We start from the raw sequence: 25,458 nt of genomic DNA, 5'->3' as shown, positions 1-25,458 counted from the left end.
TTACCTCAAGCAGGAAGAGATAAAAGCAGATTTAACAGGTTTTTGTTTCAAATTATAAAGAGTTTGATGTAAAAAACCAGGTTTCTTTTGCTGAGGGCCTAGTAACAAAAATGATACCAGTTTTGAACAGACCATAAGACATAGGAGCAGAATTAGGCCATTTGACCCACCGAGTCTGCTCTGCAGGTGGAGCTTAGGGGAAATTCCTTTACATAGAAAGTTTTAAGTTTTATGTATTTATATATTGAGATACAGCGCAGAATAGGCCCTTCAATCCACACCGCCCAGCAACCGCAATTTAACCCTATCCTAATCAAGGGACAATTTACAATGACCTACTAACCGGGTGGAAACTAGAGCACCCGGAGAAAACCCATACTTTCAACGGGGAGGACATACAGACTCCTTACAGCTTACGTCATAATTGAACTCCGAACTCCAATTCCATAAAGGAAAATGTCATCACGCTTATCTCTACACTTCTGTGGCGTCCATGAATGACATAATCATAATTATTGAGGCTGGCATCATTACATCTGTTAAAGAAAGTGGATAAAAATTTAACTGGATGTAGGTTCAAGGCCTCAGTATGAGAGTGTTTGGAGTGCTTTATCAAAGAGACAGGGGACTAGCAAGCAAAATCAACCCCAGCATATTGGGTTGAGATATCCAATGGCCAAGAAGGTGATTCACAACACTTCATGATGGATGAAGCACAGAAGAATTCGTGGTCATCCACTGCAACCGAGGAAGACCCCAGTTGTGACGCTTGTTCATACCACTGAACCCAGACCTCCAAAGTGGAGAGGATGAAGCTGTCTCAGTACAGTGGCTTTTGCACTTTCAAACCTCTCCGGCACAGAATTCCTGTCATCATTGGACATGACAGGCAACCACCATCAATGAGACACGATGGATCAGATTGCTTTCTTCTCCACGATAACCTTGTGCAGTTCTAGAAACAATTTCCTCTTCTCATTTATTTGTGGAGGTAAAATTTCACAGAACTCTCTCTGCACAATAGCATTATTTAGCTATTGTAAAAACATTTTGATCTTGATTATGAAGGGACCTGGTGAAGGGCCTCAGCCCGAAACATTATAAGCATATATCTATATAACAATTACAGCACGGAAACAGGCCATCTCGGCCCTTCTAGTCCGTGCCGAACACTTACTCTCACCTAGTCTCATTGACACGCACTCAGCCCATAACACTCCATTCCTTTCCTGTCCATATACCTATCCAATTTTACTTTAAATGACAATACCGAACCTGCCTCTACCACTTCTACTGGAAGCTTGTTCCACACAGCTACCACTCCCTGAGTAAAGAAATTCCCCCTCGTCTTACCCTTAAACTTTTGCCCCCTAACTTTCAACTCATGTCCTCTTGTTTGAATCTCCCCTACTCTCAATGGAAAAAGCCTATCCACGTCAACTCTATCTATTCCCCTCATAATTTTAAATACCTTCTACGCTCCAAAGAATAAAGACCCAACTTGTTCAATCTTTCCCTGTAACTTAGGTGCAGAAACCCAGGTAACATTCTAGTAAATCTTCTCTGTACTCTCTCTATTTTGTTGACATCTTTCCTATAATTCAGTGACCAGAACTGTACACAATACTCCAAATTCGGCCTTACCAATGCCTTGTACAATCTTAACATTACATCCCAACTCCTATACTCAATGCTCTGATTTATAAAGGCCAACATACCAGAAGCTTTCTTCACCACCCTATCCACATGAGATTCCACCTTCAGGGAACTATGCACCATTATTCCTAGATCACTCTGTTCTACTGCATTCTTCAATGCCCTACCATTTACCATGTATGTCCTATTTGGATTATTCCTACCAAAATGTAGCACCTCACATTTATCAGCATTAACCTCCATCTCCATTAATTTACCCACCACTGACGTCAAACTGACAGGCCTATAATTGCTAGGTTTCCTCTTAGAACCCTTTTTAAACAATGGAACCACATGAGCAATACGCCAATCCTCTGGCATCATCGCCGTTTCTGATGACATTTGAAATATTTCTGTCAGAGCCCCTGCTATTTCTACACCAACATCCCTCAAGATCCTAGGGAATATCCTGTCAGGACCCAGAGATTTATCCACTTTTATATTCCTTAAAAGCACCAGCACTAACTCCTCTTTAATCGTCATAGTTTCCATAACTTCCCTACTTGTTTCCCTTACCTTACACAATTCAATATCCTTCTCCTTACTGAATACTGAAGAAAAGAAATTGTTCAAAATCTCCCCCATCTCTTTTGGCTCCACACATAGCTGTCCACTCTGATTCTCTAAGGGACCAATTTTGTCCCTCACTATCCTTTTGCTAATAATATAACTGTAGAAACCCTTTGGATTTATTTTCACCTTACTTGCCAAAGCAACCTCGTAGCTTCTTTTAGCTTTTCTAATTTCTTTCTTAAGATTCTTCTTACATTTTTTATATTCCTCGAGCACCTCATTTACTCCATGCTGCCTATATTTATTGTAGATATCTCTCTTTTTCGTAACCAAGATTCCAATATCCCTTGAAAACCATGGCTCTCAAACTTTTAACCTTCCCTTTCAACCTAACAGGAACATAAAGATTCTGTACCCTCAAAATTTCACCTTTAAATGACCATCATTTCTCTATTACATCCTTCCCATAAAACAAATGATCCCAATCCACTCCTAAATCTTTTCGCATCTCCTCAAAGTTAGCTCTTCTCCAGTCAAAAATCTCAACCCTGGGTCCAGTCCTATCCTTCTCCATAATTATATTGAAACTAATGGCATTGTGATCACTGGACCCGACGTGCTCCCAACACATACCTCCATCACCTGACCTATTTTATTCCCTAACAGAAGATCCAACACTGCCCCTTCTCTAGTTGGTACCTTTATGTATTGCTGCAAAAAATTATCCTGCACACATTTTACAAACTCCAAACTATCCATCCCTTTTACAGTATGGGCTTCCCAGTCTACGTGTGGAAAATTAAAATCTCCCACAATCACAACCCTGTGCTTACTACAAATATCTGCTATCTCCTTGCAAATTTGCTCCACCAATTCTCGCTCCCCATTAGGTGGTCTATAATACACCCCTATAAGTATTACTACACCTTTCCCATTTCTCAATTCCACCCAAATAGTCTCCCTAGACGAGCCCTCTAATCTATCCTGTTAGAGCACCGTGTAATATTTTCTCTGACAAGCAACGCAACACCTCCCCCTCTTGTCCCTCCAATTCTATCTATTCTATCTGTAATCTATTTATTTATCTCCATGGATGCTGCCTGACCTGCTGAGTTCCTCCAGTATTTTGTGTGTGTGGCTCTGGATCTCCAGCAACTGCAGAATCTCTTACGTTGATATTAATTAACCCCAGAATCAAAGTGACAAAACACAGAGGAGTGAGAGAGGTGCACTATAGAGAGTTACTTTTCTTTAACCATGAGTGTAACATCGATAAAGTTATGAAATGTAATCCATGGGCACACTTTCAAATGCATGTTGCAGCTCAAGAGAGAGACTTGTGTGAAAAACTCAAATCTTGGGAAGTACGGACAAAAGTTTCTTAGCTTAAATTTGTACATGTGAATAATAAGAGGAAAGGGAGACTTCTGGAATTATCAGTAGTATAGTTCAACCTACATGCACTGTTATTGAAAGAAATCCACCCTCAACATCCTGTCTACAGCTGATTCCTTCCTGCACGTACTTACTTGTGATACTCTCAGGCTCTTTCCAAATCTTGTTCACACAGATGAAACTACATGGATTGTTTAAAGGATGAACTGAAAATAAACACACCCGTAGTTAAGGTAAACACAAATTCAAGTCAAAGGACTGAGAAAAGGTTAATTTTTCTTCCATTTTGAAGCCACTTCTGACAGACTGGAAACCTAATAACTTTTACTGGTGCAGAAGGCATTAGGTCATCATATAGTCACATCCACCAAGCATTCCTGAATCTTGTACTTAGGGCAACATGATTTCCAATCATCTCTTTGTCAAAGGTCACCCTTTTGCCAAACAATCCTTGATTCTATAATAGGCCTTCCTCAAATAAGGGTGCCACAGTAGCGGAACGGTTAGCACGAGGTACTTACAACCTGGGGCATCAGAGTTGGGAGATCAATTCCGACATCCTCTGGAAGAAGGTTTGTATGTTCTTCCCTTGTGAGCGTGATGTTCCTCTGGGTGCTCCGATTTCCTCCCACGTTCCAAAAGATGTTATTGAGAGAAAACCTCCCTCAACGTTCTGTTTGCAGCTGATTCCTTCCTGCAGGTACTTATTTGTGGTACTCTTGGGTTCTTTCCAAACCTTGTTCACACAGATGAGGTTAGTACGTTAATTGGTCCCTGTGAATTGTCGTGCAATTAGGATTGGGTTAAATCGGTGGGTTGCTGCATAGCATGGCTCAGTAGGTTGAAGGGCCGCCCTGCAAGTGTAAGTGCTACACCTGTCCCTACACCTCTTCTCTTACCACCATTCAGGGCCCCAAGCAGTCCTTCCAGGTGAGGCAACACTTCACTTGTGAGTCTGTTGGGGTAATCTGTTGCATCCGGTGCTCCCGGTGCGGCCTCCTCTACATCAGCGAGACCTGACACAGATTGGGGGACCACTTCGTCAAGCACCTACGCTCCATCCGCCACAACAGACAGGACCTCCCGGTTGCCACTCACTTCAACTCTTCCTCTCATTCCCATTCGGATATGTCCATACATGGCCTCCTCTACTGCCATGATGAGGCCAAACTTCGGTTGGAGGAACAATACCTCATATACCGTCTGGGTAGTCTCCAGCCCCTTGGTATGAACATCGAATTCTCCAACTTCTGGTAATTCCCTCCCTCTCCCTTCCCCCATCCCACTTTCACTCTGTCTCCCCTTCTAGCTGCCTATCACCTCTCATGACTCTGCCTCCTACTACTGCCTATAGTGCTTTCCCCTTAGATTCCTTCTTCACCTCTTCTGCCTATCCCCTCCCTGCTTCCCCTCCCCCACCCCTTGATCTTTCCTCTGACTGATTTTCCACCCTCCCCCCACCTTCTTTATAGGGCCCCTGCCCCCTCCTTCTTTAGTCCTGACAAAGGGTCTCAACCCGAAACATTGACTGCTTCTTTCAACGGATGCTGCCCGACCTGCTGAGTTCATCCAGCTTTTTTGTACATCTTGAGGTTGAAGGGCCTGTTCCACGCCTTACCTCTGAATAAAATAAATTTAAAAATACTAAAACCATACCTTGTTCTGGAGTGTTTGGACTAGCAATTAATAAATAGCTCCCAGGGCAAAAATATCACAAACTTATTTTCTAATCGAGAAGTTAGTATGGTCAATATTATGCAAAAAGTTTCATCGCAGTATATAAAGAACAGATGGGGACCAGTCAATCCTCAATAATATTTACATTGATGCATTACAAAAGAAATGAGCCATATTTGGTGGAGGGAAGCTGTGAACGGCACATTCCAGGCTGCAGGGGTACGTGTTGAGGGATGCACTGAAGCTCGGGACCACAGTTTAGGGATCTTCTACTGGAGAGGAAGGGAGCAGGTTTGGGGTGGAAGCCCCTCAATTATTGTAGCAGTGAGCCATTCCAAAGGGCCATGTGAGTGTGCAGAACAGAACATAGACCAGTACAGCGCAGGAACAGGCCCCTTGATCTACAGTGTTGTGATGAACCAATTAAATTAGTAACCAAATGGCCAACTAAACTAATCCCCTCTGCCCACAGAATGACCATTTTCATCCATGTTCCTCACATTCATGCCCCTCTCTAAATGTTCCTCATGTATCTGCCTCTACCACCACACAAGCAGCCTCCACTCTTTGTGTAAAAAAACTTGCCCCTCACATCTCCTCTCAACTTACCCCCTCTCACCTTCAGTGCATGACCTCTGGTATTAGACATTTCAACCCTGGGAAACAGATACTCCCTCTCTATCTATTTCTCTCATAATCTCATTAACCTCTATCAGATCTTCAGTCAGCGTCTGCCACTCCAGAGAAAAGAACCCAAGTTTGTCCAAACCCCCACTGCAGCTCATGTCCTCTAAACCGGGCAGCATCCTGGTAAACCTCTTCTGCACCTTCTGCAAAGCTTCAACACCTTCCAATAATGGGGTGACCAGAAACTAACCTTATAAACCTGCAACAGAACCTCGAAGCCTTGACTGATAAAAGCAAGTATGCCATATGCCTTCTTAACCACTCTGTCAACCTGTGCAGTCACTTTCATGCAACTGTGAACCTGGACACCAACATCCCTCTGGTCATCCACACTGTTAAGGGTCTTATCCTTAATGGTGTACTGTCTCTTTACATTTTGCCTACCAAGGTGCAACACTTCACATTTGGCCAGTTCATCTGCCATTTCTGAAATATTCTGGGATACTGAAAGCACTATAAACGTAAAGAATGAAAAAATATTGTATGGTTTGTAAGCTATAAGACATAATCAGCAGAGTTAGGCCATTTGGCCCATCGAATCTGCTCCGTCATTCCATTATGGCTGCTTTATTATCCTTCTCAACCTCATTCACCTGTCTTCTCCCTGTAGCCTTTGACTCCGTGACTAATCAAGAACCTATCAACTTCTGCTTTAAATATACTCAATAACTTGGCCTCCACAGCTGTCCATGGCAGTGAATGCCATAGATTCTCTGGTTGAAGAAATTCTTCCTCATCTCCTTACATCTTTACATTCCTCATCTCCTGCACATCCTTACATTCTGAGACTGTATCTTCTGATCTTAGATTCACCCACTAAGAGAAACATCCTCTCCACATCCACTCTATTTGGATCCTTCAATAGTCGATAAATTTCAATGAGATCCCCCCTCATACTTCCAAACTCCAGTGAGTACAGGCCCAGAACATTCAAACACTCCCCACACATTAACCCTTTCATTCCTGAAATCATTCTTGTGAACCTCCTCAGGACCGTCTCCAATGCCAGCACATCTTTTCATAGATGAAAGCACAAATCTGCTCACAATACTCCAAGTACAGTCTGACTAATGCCTTATAAAAATCAGCATTAGACTTTGCTCTTATATTCTCGTCCTCTTGAAATGAATGCCAACATGGCATATGCCTCCCTTGCCACCGACTCAACCTGCAAGTTAACCTCTAGAGAATCCTGCTCAAGATCTCCCAAATCCCTTGCACCGCACCTCTGATTTTTGAATTTTCTCTCCCCATTTAAAACATAGACTGCACTTTTATTCCTTTTACCAAGGTGCATTATGACACACTCCCTGACACTGTATTCCATCTGCCACTTCTTTGCCCATTCTCCCAGTCTAAGTCTTTCTGAAGAGTTCTTGCATCCTCACACTACCTGCCCCTCCAGCTATCTTTATGTTGTCCAAAAACCAGGCCACATAGCCATCATCCAAATCATTGACATGTAACGTGAAAAGAAGCAGTTCCAACACTGACACCCATGGAACACCACTTGTCACCAGACATCAACCAGAAAAAGGCCCCTTTATTCCTACTCTATGCCTCCTGCAAGAAAGCCAATCTTCTATCCCTGCTAGTATCTTTCCTGTAATACCATGAGCTTCCTCAGCACCACATCCTTAATAATAACAACTGCACTCACTTCTGCCGCCTATTTGTTATGTGCCGTGTGTGGACGATCATGGTCTTTCTAGGACCTCCATTGCTCTTGGCCAATTTTTCTACAGAATGGTTTTCCATTGCCTTCTTCTGGGCATTGTCCTTACACAGTGGGTGACCCCAGCCATTATCAATACCCTTTAGAGATTTTCTGCCTGGCATCAGTAACCAGGACTTGTGATATCAGAATCAGAATCAGGATCAGGATTATTATCACTGGCATGTGACATGAACTTAGCAGCAACAGTTCAATGCAAAACATAATCTAGCAGAGAGAGAAAATAATAATAATAAATAAAATAAAGTAAAACACAATAAGTAAACAAGTAAAACAATTATGTATATTGAATAGATTTTTTTAAGTGCAAATACAGAAATACTGTATATTTTAAAAAGTGAGGTAGAGTCCAAAGCTTCAATGTCCATTTGGGAGTCGGATGGCCCAGGGGAAGAAGCTGTTCCTGAATCACTGAGTGTGTGCCTTCAGGCTTCTGTATCTCCTACCTGATGGTAACAGTGAGAAAAGGGCACTGGGTGCTGGAGGACCTTAATAATGGACACTGCCTCACCAACTGTTCATTTGACCATCCATCACCTACTCCCATGACTTCTCATGACCCTAATCGGAGGGCTAAGCAGGTGCTACACCTTACCCAAGGGTGATCTGCAGGCTAGCGGAGGGAAGGAGGACCTGTATCTCCACTCCACCACGCATAACAAAGGAAATAAAAAGTGACAAAGCATAATCCAGGGACCAAAACAAATGTCTTCTCTAGGCAGATAGAATGCTTAGAAAGACCCTCTGTTGGTTGAGGTCAACCATGGATGTTGCGTCCTAGTTGTCAACATGATATGCAAGCCAGGACAGCACAATAAGGAGAGTAAGCTGTTGCCCGTGTAGCAAGCTCCCCTCTCCACGCAGCTGATGAATCCAAAGGAACGGCAGAACCCAATACAGTTTGGCACCAGCAGTATCGCAGGAGTTGCCGGTCAGTGTTGAATTCAACATGGGACTTCCTTATGGATTTGTAGAATACCATAGTGGAAATAAGGTGAGGACTTGGAAAATATTGGAGTCCAGGGAGTATTACCATACAACTGTCAGGCTTCTGAACCAGTGTGGATAACTTCACTCACCTCAACTCCGAACTGATTCCACAACCTACAGACTCACTTTCAAAGACTCTACAACTCATGTTTTCAATATTATTTATTTATCTGTTTTGATTTTTTTATTTGCATCATCATCCTCCTTTGCACATTGAATGTTCATCAATCTTTGTTTATATGTAGGCTTTAATAGATTCTGTTTAATAAATGTTGTTGCAATGGATAATATATAGTGATATACACGTACTTATATATGTCGCCATATGCTACCTTGAGATACTTGAGCACACTTGATAATAAATTTCTTTCGAACCTTGAACCTGGGATGTTTGCATACTAATAGTTATAAATTAGTGTATTAGTGCAATGAGTAACTTGGGAAGTAGATGGGTTGCTGAAAATTATTGCATGACTAAAGTCTGCAATTATGCAGGCCGCCTGTGTAATTGTACAGTATATGGATAGACTTGGGATAGAGGGAATCTAGATTCATAAGTTTGTTAAAGCTGAGAGGTGGGTGTGGGGGGGTTAACCTCCCACTACCTATTAAAAGCTCTCAATGCCGTGCATCTCAAATCATCTCTAACAACCAAATCCAGCTCCTGACCTTCATGTGTGACTTAGCTGCTAAGCCTGGTAGAACCGTTCCTACTGACAGGAGAAAAGGCAAAGGCAGGTTACTAGTTTCTTTAAAACAATCACTTCAGGCAGATGGGGACCATCAGCCCTGGTTGACAGCTCATCTAGGAGAAGGAAAACTCTGATCTTAAACCTCCACTGCCTTGCATCTAAACTCACTCATGGGGAAGGCTTGGGGAGTAAACCCTGGGAAAAATCCGGGGATGGAGTCCCTAAGGCAGTCCTACATTGAGTTCAATGCGGACTGGCAACTCCTGCAACACTGCTGGTGCCGAACTGTTCTGCTGCTCCTTTGGGTTTATCAGCACGTGCAGAGTATGGACAGCAGCTGGTTCTCCATGGTTTGTATATCACATAGACAGCTGGGATGCAACATCTGAGGTCAACATCAACCAACGGAAGGCCTCAAGAAGGAGTCCAATGAAGATTCAGCAGATTGACTCTTTGGATGGAGAAGATACTCCATGAGGTGAGATCAGCTATACTGGGCCTATGAAGTTCAGATGTGTGAGGTGTGATGTTATAGGAGCATATAGAATAGTTACATGGCTTATATTTTCAAATAATAAATGGTAAAATAATAGAAAGGGATAAAATTCTTACAGGCACAGCCAATATCTATGGAGAGGATTAAACTATCGACATTTCAGGCCGAGATTCTTCATCAATTCTTTCACCATTTTGTGTGTGTTACTCTTGGTTTCCAGTATCTACAGCATCTCTTGCAAGTCTTTAGAATCAGAATCAGAATCAGGTTTATTTTCACCAGCACATGTCATGAAATTTGTTAACTTAGCAGTAGCAGGACAATGCAACACATAATATAGCAGAAGAATAAATAAATAAATAAATAAATAAATAGATAGATAGATAGATAAATAAATAGATCTATTAGAGTATATGTACATTGAATAGATTAAAAAACAAAATCATCTATATTTTAAAAGGTGAGGTAATATTCACGGGTTCAATATCCATTTAGGAATCGGATAGCAGAGGGGAAGAATCGCTGAGTGTGTGCCTTCAGGCTTCTGTACCTCCTACCTGATGGTAACAGAGAGAAAAAAGCACACCCTTGGTGCTGGAGGTCCTTAATAATAGACATTTCCTTTCTGAGACACCGCTCCTTGAAGATGTCTAGTACCCAAGATGGAGCTGACTAAATTGACAACCCCCAGCAGCTTCTTTTGGTCCTGTGCAGTAACCCCTCCCCCCCCCCCCGCCCTCCCATACCAGGCAGTGATGCAGCCTGTCTACAGGGTTGATGTGACATCTGAATGGAATGCCTCAAACCAGGGCACAAAATCTCAAAATAAGAGGTTAGCCATTTAGAATCAGAATCAGATTTCTTAGGGGCAGACTTAAACAATTTGTCCAATCATTGTTACTGAAATATGCTGTGAAATTAGCACAAATAAAATACTGGAGGAACTCATCAGACAAGGCAACATTTATGAACAAGAATCGACGTTTCAGGCCGAGACTATTTACTCTTTTCCATAGATGCTGCCTGGCCTGCTGAGTTCCTCCACCATTTTCTGTGTATTGCTTGGATTGCCAGCATCTGCAGATTTTCTCTTCTTGTGAAATTTGTTGTTTTGTGACAGTGGTACAGCTCAGGACAAAAAAATTATTATACTGTAAATTACAAATAAATATTTCGCACAAAAGAGGAATCTCTGCACCCATAAGACAGCAAATAACCTGGATGTCTGGGGAATAAATTTACCAAAGAGACTTACAGAGTCAAAATCAGGTTTATTATCACTGGAACACACACAAAATGCTGGAGGAACTCAGCAGACCTGACAGCATCTATGGAAAAGAGTACAGTCAACATTTCAGGCTGAGACTCTTCATCAGGACTGGAGAAAAAACGATGAGGAGTCAGAGTTAAAAGGTGGGAGGAGAGGAGGAAGATACACAGGGTGATAGGTGAAACCGGGAGCAGGGGGTGGGGGAGAGGGATGAGCTGGGAAGTTGATTGATGAAAAGATACAAGGCTGGAAAAGTGGATATCTGATAGGAGAGGACAATAGGCCATGGAAGAAAGAAAAGGGGGAGGAACTCCAGAGGAAGGTGATGGGCAGGTAAAGAGATAAGGTGAGAGATGGGAATGGGGAGGGGTTGGGGGCATTGCCAGAAGTTCAAGAAATCAATGCTTGTGCCATCAAGTTGGACACCACCCTGACAGAATATAAGGTGTTACTCCTCCAACCTGAGTGTGGCTTCATCACAACAGTAGAGGAGGCCATGGACTGACATGTCAGAATGGGAATGGAAAGTGGAATTAAAATGTGTGGCATTGAAACTCATTTTATGAAGTAACTGAAACAGCCAAGCCAGTATGCAAATCTGTTTTAATTAATTTGCTGTTCACTTCTGGTGCAAGCCATATTGCTTGTTTATTGTTAGTTTTCACACTGTAGTTCTCAAGGCTACTCTGTCCTGTGTCACTCTCATCATTATCAGACTTTTCATCAACAGCACGCAGACTAGTGCTATTTCTGAAACTGTAACTTGTTATCTTTTCCTCTTTCCTGTTCTATCCATTTATTTTTGTATGGCCAACATACCTTTTGTATATGTCCTACTTTGTTGCATTTTCTGCAAGTTTTGGTTAGATCTGTGTTGGTCTGGTGTATGTGAGTCCCTGCCACAATGGTAACACAATTTGTTCAGCCAGGCAAGTTTCAGCTTAGATGTTACAATTTTGTTCACCTTCATTCCTGACTGCTACTCAATGATGTCTTTGGCTGCTGTTTTCATTGATACAGCTATTTCAACTGCTGTTAAAAATGTAAATTGTGCTTCAGTTAGGAGCTATTTTTGAATGCTTTCTAGCAAGATTCCACTAACTAAACAATCTCTCAGTGCATCATTAAACCCATTACCAAACTGACAATGGTCAGACAATTTCTTCAATTCAGCCACCTACACAGAAAAGGGCTCCCCTTCTTTTTTATTCCACTTACAAACCCTAAAGCTTTCTGCAATTAACAATGGTTTCAGTTCTATATGTTTCTGCATAACTTTCACCATCTCAACAAAACTCATTTTGGCTGATTTTCTTGGAACAGTCAAACTTCGAAGCAAACTGTATGTCTTTAAACCCAATGCACAGCAAAATTGGCCCTCGTTTCTCATTGGCGATTTCATTTGCTTCAAAAAACTGCTCAATTTGTTCCATATATATATTCCAGTTATCTCTTGTGCAAAAATCTCTGTCTTTATAATGTAGCCCGCCATTTCTGCTCTTTTTTAAATTTATGAATATTATCACCCAGTACTCACTGTTTATGAACCCCTGAATTCACCCATTTCCTGCCTTTTAATTACTTGACCTTGTCTTCTGAAGAACATTTGCTGTGATTTTTTTTTAACTCAACTATCTCGCTGTGCTTTTTTTAACTTGAATGACTCGCTGCATTTCAATCGTTAAGAAGCTGTCTTGGATTTGTTTTTAAACTGACTTGTTACCACTGTTATGTTTTATTACTCCAAAATATTGAACAAATTGCAAGGAAGCACGGAGCTGGGAATGCAAGTCTAACTTCATTTTTGCTTTAAGCAAGGCACAATGTATGAAGTGGGGCCATTATGCCGTTCATGTGCATTTAACCCATAATTAATTATATAAACAACTAAAAAATGCTTAATCAAATAATATATTTATAATATTACTCAAGTATTGGGAATATTAAACATACAACAGTGGAAGACTTCCTGGAGTTGGAGACCTGTCTGAGTGGGAGGGATGGCAAAGGGGCTTGTTTTGCCATTATTGTCTTGTGTACTTCTATATTGTCGCTCGTGCTTGTGTTGTTCTGTGGACTGAGGGCATGCTATTTCGGTGCCAGAATGTGAAGCAACACTTGCACATCTAGCATGTCCTTGGGTGTGTCGGTTGTTAACACAAACAACACATTTCACTATATGTTTCAAAGTACACCTGACAAATAAAATTGCATCTTGAATCTTAAGTCAAGTTAAAGCCTAAAAACAAAGCTAACTTTATTAACAAGAATCAGAATCAAGTTTGATATCACCAGCATATGTCATGGAATGTCTTGTTTTTCAGCAGCTGTACAATGCAATACATAATGATGAGTAGAGGGCAATGCATGTGATGCAGGTCCTTAATGATGGATGCCACTCTTTGAGGCATTGTCTTTCGCCTTTTGAAGCTTTTCTTGATTCTAGGGAGACTTGTGCTCATGATGGAGCTTGCTGAGAAATATATTTGTATCTTCTCTTCCTGCATTGTTTTAGCACAAGCAATGAAGCGTTTATTGTAAGCAGCCTAATGTCAACCATAAAATAGATGACAGGTGTCAAATGAAGACAGAGATTCCCTTTTTCATCTCCACTAGGAAATGTTCTTTCAATGTCATTAGTCCAGAACTTCTAACCAACTGCAATACAAGTCATCTCCTCTGACATCTGTGCGCTTGTGGTTGGTGTTGGTTGGCATCCAACTGTCTCGAAGGACAATGGGTGATGATGATCATCATCACAAGCCTGGGTGGAAGGTATGGAGATCCTGAGATGGCCAGTTGTCAAGATCCCCCTCTCAACCTCACCAGTGTAGTCCAAAGGAAGCAGTATATTTGGCACCAGCTTAGCTGTAGGAGCTGCTGGAAAGATGTTCAATGATCTCCAGCCACCTTAGGAACTCCACTCCAGATTTGCTGTCTGGGTTTACTCCCGTAGCCTTCACCTGTCACAAAGCTGCCCACAAGGCATTGGGGTTATTTACCCCTAGCTGGGGATCTGAATCACAAGCAGCAGGGTGTGTCCACACACCGGTGGGTCTATGTGTTATGTGTGCAGGGTCCAGACCTCCTCCCCATCCTCTGTAGTTCAGCCTGAGTCTGAAAGGAGTTCAGTTTCCGTGTGTCACCAGTGAAGAGGCACGACATGAGGCTTGCTGTTGAAGAGGCTATGTACGGGCAGAGAGAGCATTTCACATTCAGTTCTCCTTTCGCAAGACTGTTAGCCAGAGGTGAAAATGAGAGTGACGAGCACTATCCACTACACTACCACACTAGACACACCTCAGCAACCATGTGGTGCGTGTTTACTATACCAAGTAAATCAGTAAGGGAGCAAAAGCTACAAGATTTGGCCAGTCAGACCGGCTGCTGTTCAGATTCAGATTGGGGGCAGCCAGCAAGTGGCAGTGCACATTATGGCACCAACATAGAGAGCCTACCATGTTGCACAACAGCAAAAGCAAGACCCATTCATCCCTCCCACTCATGCACATACCCAGTGCCTTAACCCCAGGACAGGCCACTGGCCTCCAACGGACTTGGACTTGGACATCAACTACTCTGGGAGAATCACAAAGAATCGCTGACTCGGCTTCAGCCAAAGGCCCAAGCTTGCAGCCTTCTGATTCAACCTTGGGCCTTGATCCTCGGCATTGATCCAAGGACACGTGGATCACCAAACATTAGGCATCAAACTCTGGACTCACTGATGACAGGACTCGGCCTTGAACTCTGGAGGACGTCTAATTGTACGGAGCTGAATATAATACAAATTATAAATTGCCTCACTCAGGTAATTGAGAGCAACTTGTTGACCTAGGCTGCCTATTTATGACACTGATCTACAAATAGAGTTTTCAGTTGACTGATGCAATCCCACAAGAGATCTTCCATTCTGAAGCCAAGGTGAGCCTCAGTAGTAATGACCCATGCTTTGTCGTGGCCTGTAGCAATTCAAAAACATTACAAAAGGATTAAGAATTAACTTTCTTTGTCATACATGTTTACATGTATTTAGAATTTGCTGTGGAGTATTGGCATGACATGCAACAAAAACAATATTCAATTATTATCAAGAATAACAGCTATATAAAAATAAAGTTAGAGGTGAAGGTAAGGATATGGAATAAGATGTTCATAAATACCAACGTGTATTTACAATGTAACCAGCAGTATTAAAAGTGGTTTAAAGTGTTTACAGTGCCATGCAGTGACTGGAGTATTAAATAGAGAGGGGTGGGTGGCTAACTAGAATGATTGATCAGATTAACTCCTTGGGGGAAGAAACTTGTAAGATGGTGTAATGCTTTTGATTTAATAGCTCTAAAATGCTTTCCAGAAGAGAGCATTCAGAAAAGGCAGTTTGCAGGGTGGGGAGTGTCCACAGTGATTTTTTCTTTGTCCTGGACGTATGCAAGTCCTGCAGTGATGGTAGACTGCAGCCAGTCACTTTTCTGTGGACCTGATAGTTTGCTGTAGTTTTTGAATATTGTGAGAGGATGCTGCAGCAAACCAGACAGAAATGGATAGCGGGCTTGATGACTAAAAGAGAAAACATTGTCGGTTGACAAGCCGATGTCTTTCAGTTTAATTGATTGTTTGAGCCACCAACTACAGGTACATAAAATTATATGTATCTGAATGCCAAAACCAATCAGAAGTAAGAATGAAGTAAGAATCAGAATCTAATGAATTCAAAGACATTAATTTTTAAAAATGTTAGAACACCAGGAAGAGCGTTTCAGCATTCGTGGGCTGCCCACACCACATCCTCAAACTGTTGGTCATTGACACAAAGCAACAGAGTTGAGCGTAAATTTATTATCAATGTACATGTATGTCACCATATACAATCCGGAGATTCACTTCTTTCCCGGATTCACAGTAAATACAAGAAGCACCAGAGAATCAATGAAAAACTACACACAAGCACTATATGTTTTGATGTTCATGTGACAAATAAAGTTAATCTCGGCCTGTCTGAAGTTTCTAACTTGTTATGCTTATAAAGTGATATGTTCTTTTGCTTGTTTGACGCTGTCAGTTCAAGGGTCAATGATACTGCTCAGAGAAACTGAAAAAAAATTATCCAGCTCTGCTTAAAGCAGGAAGAAAGATAGAGTCAAATTGACTGAAGCAGAGCAAATGAACTTCCAGTGCACACTGCTACTGCTAAATGTATTTAATCTGGACAAGACAAGGACAGCTTAATTCCAAAACGTTAACAATTTTTCATGGATAATTGATACGCCTACAAAAGATACCAAGGCTATCATTCCCTTGGAATCCACTTTGTTTCACTTTTATTAACTTTTGTAAATAAGAAAACAGTAAAGATTAGATTTATTTGTCACATGCACATTGAAACATCAAAATATACAATGAAATGCATCATTTGTGTTGGGGATCTGCTTGGGGGGGGGTGTGGGACAACCGCGGAGTCATCATACTTTTGGCGTCAACATAGCATACTGGCAGCTTACTAACCCTAACATACATCCTTGGAATGTGGGAGGAAACCAGAGCATCTGGAGGAAACCCACGTGGTCATGGGGAAATGTACAAACTCTTTACAGACAGTGGCGGGAATTAAATCCAAATCAGTGATTGCTGGCACCGTAAAGTGATTGTGCTAAGATGTCGTGAAGCATGAACAAAAATGACGAGTTTATTTTTGCTCTTAAATTCGATCTTCTCCATTTCTGGATACACAAAGTTGGTTGCCATGGTAGTGTGGCGGTTAGCGCACTGCTCAGGGAGTCGGAGTTTGGAGTCCAATTCCAACGTCATCTGTAAAGAGTCTGAATGTCCTCCCCCATGGAAAGCGTGGGTTGTCTCCAGGTGCTCCAATTTCCTTGTATAGTTAAAGATGTACTGGTAGGTTAATTGGTCATTATAAATTGCCCCGTTGTTAGGCTAGGGTAGAATCAATGTGTTACTGGGAGGCACAGTTCAGAGAGCCAGAAGGGCCTATCTGGGGCTGCTTCTCAATAAATAAATAAATTGTAGTTTTCTTTGCATGTTATTTCACTTAAATTTCAACAATTCTGTTTTCTCTTCTTCTCTGAATTCCCATACGTAAATATGTAAAATCCATGCTGGATTTTGAAGGCAGAGCTTAAAATGGCACTACTGAAGATGTGCAAAACCTTACTGGTACATCGTAAGGCAAGAGATTTGACTAAGGCATTACTTATAACATCTTTTATGAAGCAAATTGTGGTGAGCTATCACCGTGGACAGAGAGGAGGCAGGTGGGGCTGGTTTGGGGGATGAGCCGTGCCGGGGCATTGCGAGGCACAATGTGTTTGAGCTGGAGTTGCAGACGAAGTTGGTGATATTGCTGCCAAGGATAGAGGAAGTGTTTTGAAGAGGAGTCGATGTGGAAGAGTTTCGATGCTTGTCCACTAAACCCATGTGTGATGTTGTATTGCTCCAAGCGCTGAGCTGATTTGCTGAGGTCAAGAACAGCTTCAGGCAAGGCAGTCTGGGTGTGTCGCTCCGCCTGGGTCTGGGTCTTAGAGCACGCCACCACTCGGTGCTTGGACAGTTTAAACACCGGCCCAGATTTGCTCAAAATCCTGCGAATATTCATTCCTTTCTCCACAATGCCAAGGCTGTAAACTGATCCAGCTGCTGTCCATTTTGGTCTCACTGGTGTGATCATTAGAGACAGAGGTTTGTGCCTACTCCGGAAATGGATCTGGGACACAGTCTGGCTCGGGGTGCTTCTATTGTTTGCATGGTGTCTGTGTTTTATATATCTCTCTGTCTCTCTTTCCTTGCCAGTGGTTTCTGGTCTTTCTTTTAATTGGGTTCCTCAGGCTTCTTGCCTGTAAGCAGACACATTTCCAGATGTATGATTATTACACTCTTTGATAATAAATGTGCTTTGTATCTTTGAATGTTGAGTCTTATTAGCCCATTTGTCATGAACCCTTTTTCATTCTCACCAGCAACCTGTTTGGTGTGGAGAGTATGTTTATGCAGAAAGAATATTGTCATTATCATCTGACATGCAGCTGTATTTAAAGAAGTATCAGGTGATAAGCAATGTCAGTGATCATTCCATCTTGTCAATGCATTTCACTCTATGTATGTGACAAATAAAACTATTCTTTAATCTTTTATATGTTGATTCTGTTTAATTCAAAGTATCTGAAAGGCCTTGGTTCATTTTAACTGCTAAACAAGTTTCAATAACAAATTTATTTGTCTAGTTTTTCCACCCAGTTGGTATTGCAATTACTTCGTGCAAAGGACGTCTGTGAAGGGGTCTTTCTTCCATCTATGAGAGATATTTATCAGGATCTATGTGTACGCAAGGGCCTTGTCAATAATCCCTCTCATCTGTCCAACGGTCTCTTTGACTCCCTACCTCTGGGCGGGAGGTACTGTAGCATTAGGACAAGAACTGTTAGGATAGGAAAGAGATTCTTCTGCCAGACCATGAGACTACTGAACTCCCTGCCACCACCCGGTCTCTCCACGTATGAAGTGCTAGTGGCATTATACTGTTTACTTTCTAACATGTGTAGTAAATGCATCTATTATTTGTCAATTTACTACTGGCAATATTACCTTATGAATTATATTTGTGAGTTCTATGTGCTGTGTTGTGCACCTTGGTCTGGAGGAATGTTGCTTCGTTTGGTGGTGTACATGTGTATGGTTGAATGACAATAAACTGAAACTGAATTTGTACCTATATTTGATAACCATGAGTCTGCCTCCTTTGTACAGTTGTTGTGTTCATCCGGCGGGGTCTCTGATCTAACACTGACCCCCCTGCCTCCCCAGTGGTCTCAGTATCTTATTGGAATCAATTATCTTGGTAACTGACCTCAGCTATGACCAGTCTTTGCAGCATAGATTTGCAGCATAGAAAAGGCACGCCAACACCAGTGGAAAGTACTAAAGGCACATTCATGCCTTCTGGCTGAGAACAGCAAAAGGTTCAAACGAGACTGAACCACTGTTCGTAGATCTGAGGTCTGAGCTTCAAACATGATCAATTCTGGCCATGCATCTAAACTACAGCTCATAATCCCTCCCAGAATGTGTGTCTGATCTCTTGCTCACAAGTTCTGCTGTGCCAGACCATGTGGTGGATCTGCCTGAGAGTAAACTTTCCCCAAGAAGCCTCGGCTGAAAGAGAAGGTGGAAGGTGACTCAACTTGCACCCGTTGAGGTCTTTCAATATTCATTAGGGTTCAATGGAAATTAAATGCAGGTTCTGGGTAAAGAGAGCACTTGGATCTGACAGAGGCCTTTTGAAAGCCTGACAAAAGGAGCCAGCTTGGAAAATGCATTGTTCAAGCTTATCCCACACAAAATATAGCTCACTACAGATCCTTCAGCCCGTCAGCCAGCAACGTGCTGGCCTTTTGACAAATGCCAAGATCAATCTAACACTTCTCTCTCACAAAACCCATCATTTTTCCTTCATCCCTATACCAATCTAAAAGTTACTAAATTGTCCCTAATTTATCTGCCTCTTCCATTGCCCCCAGAAGTGTGAACTCCTCACTTATAATTCTCTGAAGATAGATTATGGTTATCAGAGAAGCTTGTAAGATCTGACCAGAAATGATGAGAATGGTCAGAAAAGCTCATAAACTTGGTTCATCCAGCTTGTCTGTACGTGTTGATTTGACCACAGCAAAAGCAGTGTCCTTTGTGTTTAAGTTTGGTTTCATTCTCCTGCCACATACATGTGTCCACCACCAGTATTTGTTGTTTTTCTTATTGGTAACAGGTCCTATTGGTATTCTAACAGGACCTGAAAGGTTTCCTGTTCAAAGAATATGTTCCGAAACCGATAAGTACTCTCATTGTATTTACAGAAGTTCCTCTGGTTCTGTATCTTTTTGCATTGATATCGTTGACATGGCTTTGGGGAGGCCTGCACATGGCATACAGACACTTCTGGATATTAATCCTGTATGCTATCTTCAATATCCTGCAGGTGAGTGCAGTACTCATGTATTATTAGCAACATCCAGATGGGTTGAGAAAAGTGAAAAATCAATCTAATCTTAGTTTGTTCTATTGTCACATGAACAATATTGTTCATGTTGCTGAGATACACCCTAGGATGAACTGGGACGCATCATCAGTGAGGTAACCTGGCATCATCAGGTGTTTCGGGTCTTTCAACGTCAGACACCCTCGCCCAAGTGACCCAGCCAGGGTTGATGAGGCCCTGGTTTGTGTCCCAACTGTGCTGGTCCATGGGTCACATTTCTCGACCCATAGGCATCTGGAGGCTTGCTCAGCAACCTCTGTGATGTTCCTGATGGCTTTGCAGCCCCCATAATGCCAAAGAGAGATTACAATCTGCACAGCGATCAGCCATCAAAACCTTTACAGCCTACTTCTGTAGGCTCACATTGTGCCCTCTACCTGTCTCTGATACTGCCCCACCAGGTCCTGATATTTAGCTTGTAAAATACATAAGCATTCACTGTACACTCAGTGGCCACTTTATTTGGTACGTAATACAGTGGCCACTGAGTGTATGTTCGTGGTCTTCTGCTGCTGTACCCATTCAGTTCAAGGTTCCACATGTTGTCCATTCAGAGATGCTCTTCTTCACACCACTGTTATAACACATAAGTATTTAAGTTACTGTCGCCTTCCTGTCAGTTTCAGTCAGACTGGCCATTCTCCTCTGATTTGTCTCATTAACAAGGTGTTTTTATCCACAGAACTGCCACTCTCTGGATGTTATCTTTTGTTTTTCACACCATTCTCTGTTAACACTGGAGACTGTTGTGCATGAAAATCCCAGGAGATCAGCAGTTTCTGAGATACTCAAACCACCCCATCTGGCACCAACAATCATACCACAATCAAAGTCCATTAGATCACATTTCTTCCCCATTCTGATGTTTTGTCTGAACACAGTTGAACTGCTTGACCATGTCTGCATGCTTTTATGCATTGTCTTGCTACCACAAGATTGGCTGATTAGATATTTGCATTAATGAGTAGGTGTACAGATGTACCTAATGAAATGGGCACTGAATGTATTTTGCTTTTCTTTTACCAACACTTGGTTTAAATCCTGGAACTCCTTCTTCAATTATACTGTGGCTGTTGTTTTACCACAGTGACTACAGCTGTTCCTGATGGCAGCTCACCATCGTTTCACCATCAGCTCACCATCATTTCACCATCAGCTCACCATCATTTCACCAGTTACATCTCACCAACATCTACACAACTAACATCTCACCACCAACATCTCAAGAGCAATTAGGTACTGGCAATTAAAACCTGCCCACATCAATAAAAGTGTGGCACGGTAGTGTAGTGGTTCGCACAGTGCTTTACAATGCAACAACCCAGGTTGCTGACTGTAAGGAGTTTGTACTTTCTCCCCATGACTGTAAGGATTTCTCCAGGTGCTTCAGTTTCCTCCCACATTTTCCAAGACATACCGGCTTCCCACACATCCCTGTCCCTAAACCTTAACCTGATCCTTAACAACCCTCTCTGCCCCAAAACCACCCCTACAAATCTAAAAAAAAACAACCATGTCTAAGGCCCAACCTTAACAGAAGCTGCAGCTTGGCCCCATCTTTTTTTACATATGAATATATATCCTGTTTACTACACTCTTAATAATATGTTGGGTTGTGTTTTGCAGGGTCTGTATGTTTTTGTGGTATATTTTATCCTACACAACCAGTTCTGCTGGCCAGTAAAAGCCAGCTACAGTATGGAAATCAATGGTCATCCCAGTCCTGGGTCAAGTTACCTCACATCGGGCAGCGGTGCACCGTCAATAGGAGGGGACATCAGCAAATCCACTCAGAACCTCATTGCTGCGATGGAGGAGGTAATGTTTACCAGAACTATACTTCACCATTTTTTGTTTTCTATTGTGTTTGCACAGATCGTCTTTTTCTTCCTTTATTTATTGAGATTCAGCGCGGAACAGGCCCTTCTCGTCTTCAGGCAACACCGCCCAGTAACCTGCAATATGACCCTAGACAAAAAAATGGGACAATTGCAATGACCAATTAACCTACCAGCCAGTATGACTTTGGACTGTGGGTGGAAAGCGGAGAACCTGCAGGAAACCCACGCGTTCCACGGCAAATATGTACAGACTCCTTACAGATGACGTGAGAATTGAACTCTGAATTCTGACGGCACGAGCTGTAATAGCATTGTGCTGACTATCACACCACCTTGGCACTTTCTTTCACACATTGGTCATTTGTCAGTCTGTGTGCAACTTTTCGTTGATTCTGTTTTATTTCTTTGTTTTACTGTAAACGCCTGCAAGAAAATAAATCTCAGGGTTGTATATGGAGATATTTTGGTAGTAAATATACTTTGAAAATTGAAAAGTTCCTCACCGTGCTCCAAATGAATTCTCAGTAATAAGTAAGACTTTCTTGCTTTTGATAATAAATCTATTTTGAACTTTTAATTTTGAACACAGGCTTCAAGGTTACAGTTATACTCTCAAGCTTTTTCTAACTGCACATATTTTACTGTCTAAGTGGAAATCTTATTAGCACAAAATATGGATGCTATTAAAATCCAGAATCAGAATCAGAATTATTTTCACTGATGTATGTAGTGAAATTTGTTTTGCAGCAGCTTTACAGTGCAAGGCGTAAACATTACTATAGCTGCAATAAGGAATATAAAACAATGAATATTGCAAAAAGTGAGCAAGATTGTGAGATAACATATATACCGTGTGACATTTCGGCACAAAATATGACCTCTTTATTCCTTTCCATAGATGCTGCCTGACCCACTAAGTTCCATCAGCATTTTGTGTGTTTTGCTCTAGACTTCAGCTTCCGCAGAATCTCTTGTGTTTAAAATACTGAGGTAGTGTTCATTGGTTCATGGATTCTGATGGTGCAGGGCAAGAAGCTGTTCTTAAACTGTTCAGTGTGTGTTTCCTCTCTGATAGTAGCATGTCCTGGATTGTGAAGATCTTTAATGATATATACCACTTCTGTTGAGGCATTGCCGTTTGAAGATGCCCTCGATGCTGGGGAGACTCGTGCCCATGATGGAGTAGGTTGAGTTTACAACTTTCTGCAGCTTTTCTATGGTACATCTGTGGAAATTTACCAGTGTCTTTGGTGACATACTGAATCTCCTCAAACTCGAAATGAAATATCGCTGTTGGTATGCCTCATTTGTATAGGCATCAATATGCTAGCCCCAGGATAGATCCTCAGAGATGTTGACAACCAGGAACTTGAAGCTGCTCACCTTTTCCACTGCTGATCCCTCGATAAGTTCATTGGTCTTACTGATGTTGAGTGCAAAGTTGCTGTCGCAATAACACTCAACCAACTGATCTACTGTAACTCACTCCTGTATCTCTCCCTATCTCCATCTGAGGTTCTGCCAACAACAGTTTTGTCTTCAGTGAATTTATAGATGTTTGAGCTACAACTACAAGAAAATGAAAATTGATGAAAAAGAAGTCATTTCCTGCTTTCAAGGAACCAAGGATTTCTTGATTTCGGTTCGATCTAGATATTTCAAGTTATTTCCTGCTTTCAAGGAAACAGGGATTTCCTAATTTCAGTTTGATCCAATTATTTCAAATAATTTCAAGTCATTTCCTGCTTTCAAGGAACCAAGGATTTCCTGATTTCGGTTTGATTGATATCAAACAGAATCATCAAGTTCGCTGATGACACAACAGCGCCTGGCCTCATTAACAACAAAGACGAGACAACGTACTGAGAGGAGGTAGCGTGACTGTCAGAATCGTGCAAGCTCAACATCGTGATCCTCAACGTGACCATAATTTTGTATTTTAGGAAGGTGATCACTCCTCACTACAGATACTCAGCTCCTCCTTGGAGAAAGTCAGGAACACCAAGTTTCTGGGAGTATGTATAATGAACAATCTCACCTGGTCTCTCAACACAACCACTTTGGTCAAGAAAGCAGAGAAGCATCTCAACTTATTGAGGAGATTAAAGCAAACGAGATATGTCGACTCCCCCATCATCAGAGTTATAGAGGAGTATTACACAGAAACAGGTCCCTTAGCCCTTCTAGTCCATGCCAAAACTATTTAACCTGTACATTCCCATCGACCTGCACCAGGACCATGGCCCTCCATATCCCTACTATCCATGTACCAATCCAAACTTCTCTTAAACGTTGAAATCAAACTCTCACACACCACTTGTGCTGTCAGCTCATTCCACACTTTCATGACCCTCTGAATGAAGAAGTTTCCCCTCATGGTCCCCTTAACCTTCTCACCTTTCACTCTTAACCCATGACCTCTGGATGAAGTCACACCCAAAATCAGTGGAAAAAGCCTGCTTGCATTTACCTTTTCTATACCCCCCACAATTTTGTATACCTCTATCAACTCTCCTCTCAATCTTCTATGTCCTAAAGAATACAGTCCTAACGTTGTAACCAATTTTTACAGGAGCACCATCCAGAGTGTCTAGATAGAGTGCATGTAGAGAGAATGTTTCCTGTAGTGGGTGAGTCTAGGATCAGAGGACACAGCCACAGAATAGAAGGGCATCCATTTAGAAAAGAAATGAGGAGGAATTTCTTTAGCCAGAGGGTGGTAAATCTGTGGAATTTATTTCCACAGATGGCTGTCGAGGCCAAGTCATTGGATATATTTAAAGTGAAGGTTGATAGGCTCTTGATTAGTAAAGGAATCAAGGAGAGGGAAAAGGATCAGCTATGACTGAATGGCAGAGCAGACGTGATAGACCAAATGGCCTAACTCTTCTCCTATGTCTTATTGTCTATGGTCATGGAGTCAAAGGTTATGGGGAGAAGGCAAGAGAAAAAGATTGAGAGAGATAGTAAATCAGCTGTGATGGAATGGTGGATCCAATTGGCCAATAGTTCTGCCCCAATATATTAAGGTCTTATCTCTGAATAAACAAAAGTAAGTTTAAGAGCCGAGAGGTGATGTTGCAGCTATATAGGACCCTGGTCAGACCCCACTTGGAGTACTGTGCTCAGTTCTGGTCGCCTCACTACAGGAAGGACGTGGAAACCATAGAAAGGGTGCAGAGGAGATTTACAAAGATGTTGCCTGGGTTGAGGAGTATGCCTTATGAGAAGAGGTTGAGTGAACTCAGCCTTTTCTCCTTGGGGCGACGGAGGATGAGAGGTGACCTGATAGAGCTGTTCAAGATAATGAGAGGCATTGATCATGTGGATAGTCAGAGGCGTTTTCCCAGGGCTGAAATGGCTAGCACAAGAGGGCACAGTTTTAAGGTGCTTGGAAGTAGGTACAGAGATGTCAGGGGGA

The 25,458-nt window shown here is 42.0% G+C and overlaps 1 protein-coding gene across 1 annotated transcript in view; it reads left to right on the top strand.

Moving 5' to 3' along the window:
• The window catches only part of adgrv1 (adhesion G protein-coupled receptor V1), a 539,532-nt gene that overhangs the window by 482,626 nt on the left and 31,448 nt on the right, over window positions 1–25,458 (top strand). The window contains exons 87-88 of the mRNA XM_059969328.1: window positions 20,015–20,136; window positions 21,823–22,014. Coding sequence (XP_059825311.1) covers window positions 20,015–20,136; window positions 21,823–22,014 — 314 coding nt within the window. The remainder of the gene's footprint in view (window positions 1–20,014; window positions 20,137–21,822; window positions 22,015–25,458) is intronic.

The sequence above is a fragment of the Hypanus sabinus genome, chromosome 5 (genome assembly GCF_030144855.1).
Source record: "Hypanus sabinus isolate sHypSab1 chromosome 5, sHypSab1.hap1, whole genome shotgun sequence".
Classification (NCBI taxonomy): Eukaryota; Metazoa; Chordata; class Chondrichthyes; order Myliobatiformes; family Dasyatidae; genus Hypanus; species Hypanus sabinus.
The sequence above is the reverse complement of the archived record's forward strand: the minus strand, read 5'-3'. Positions and strand labels throughout refer to the sequence as shown.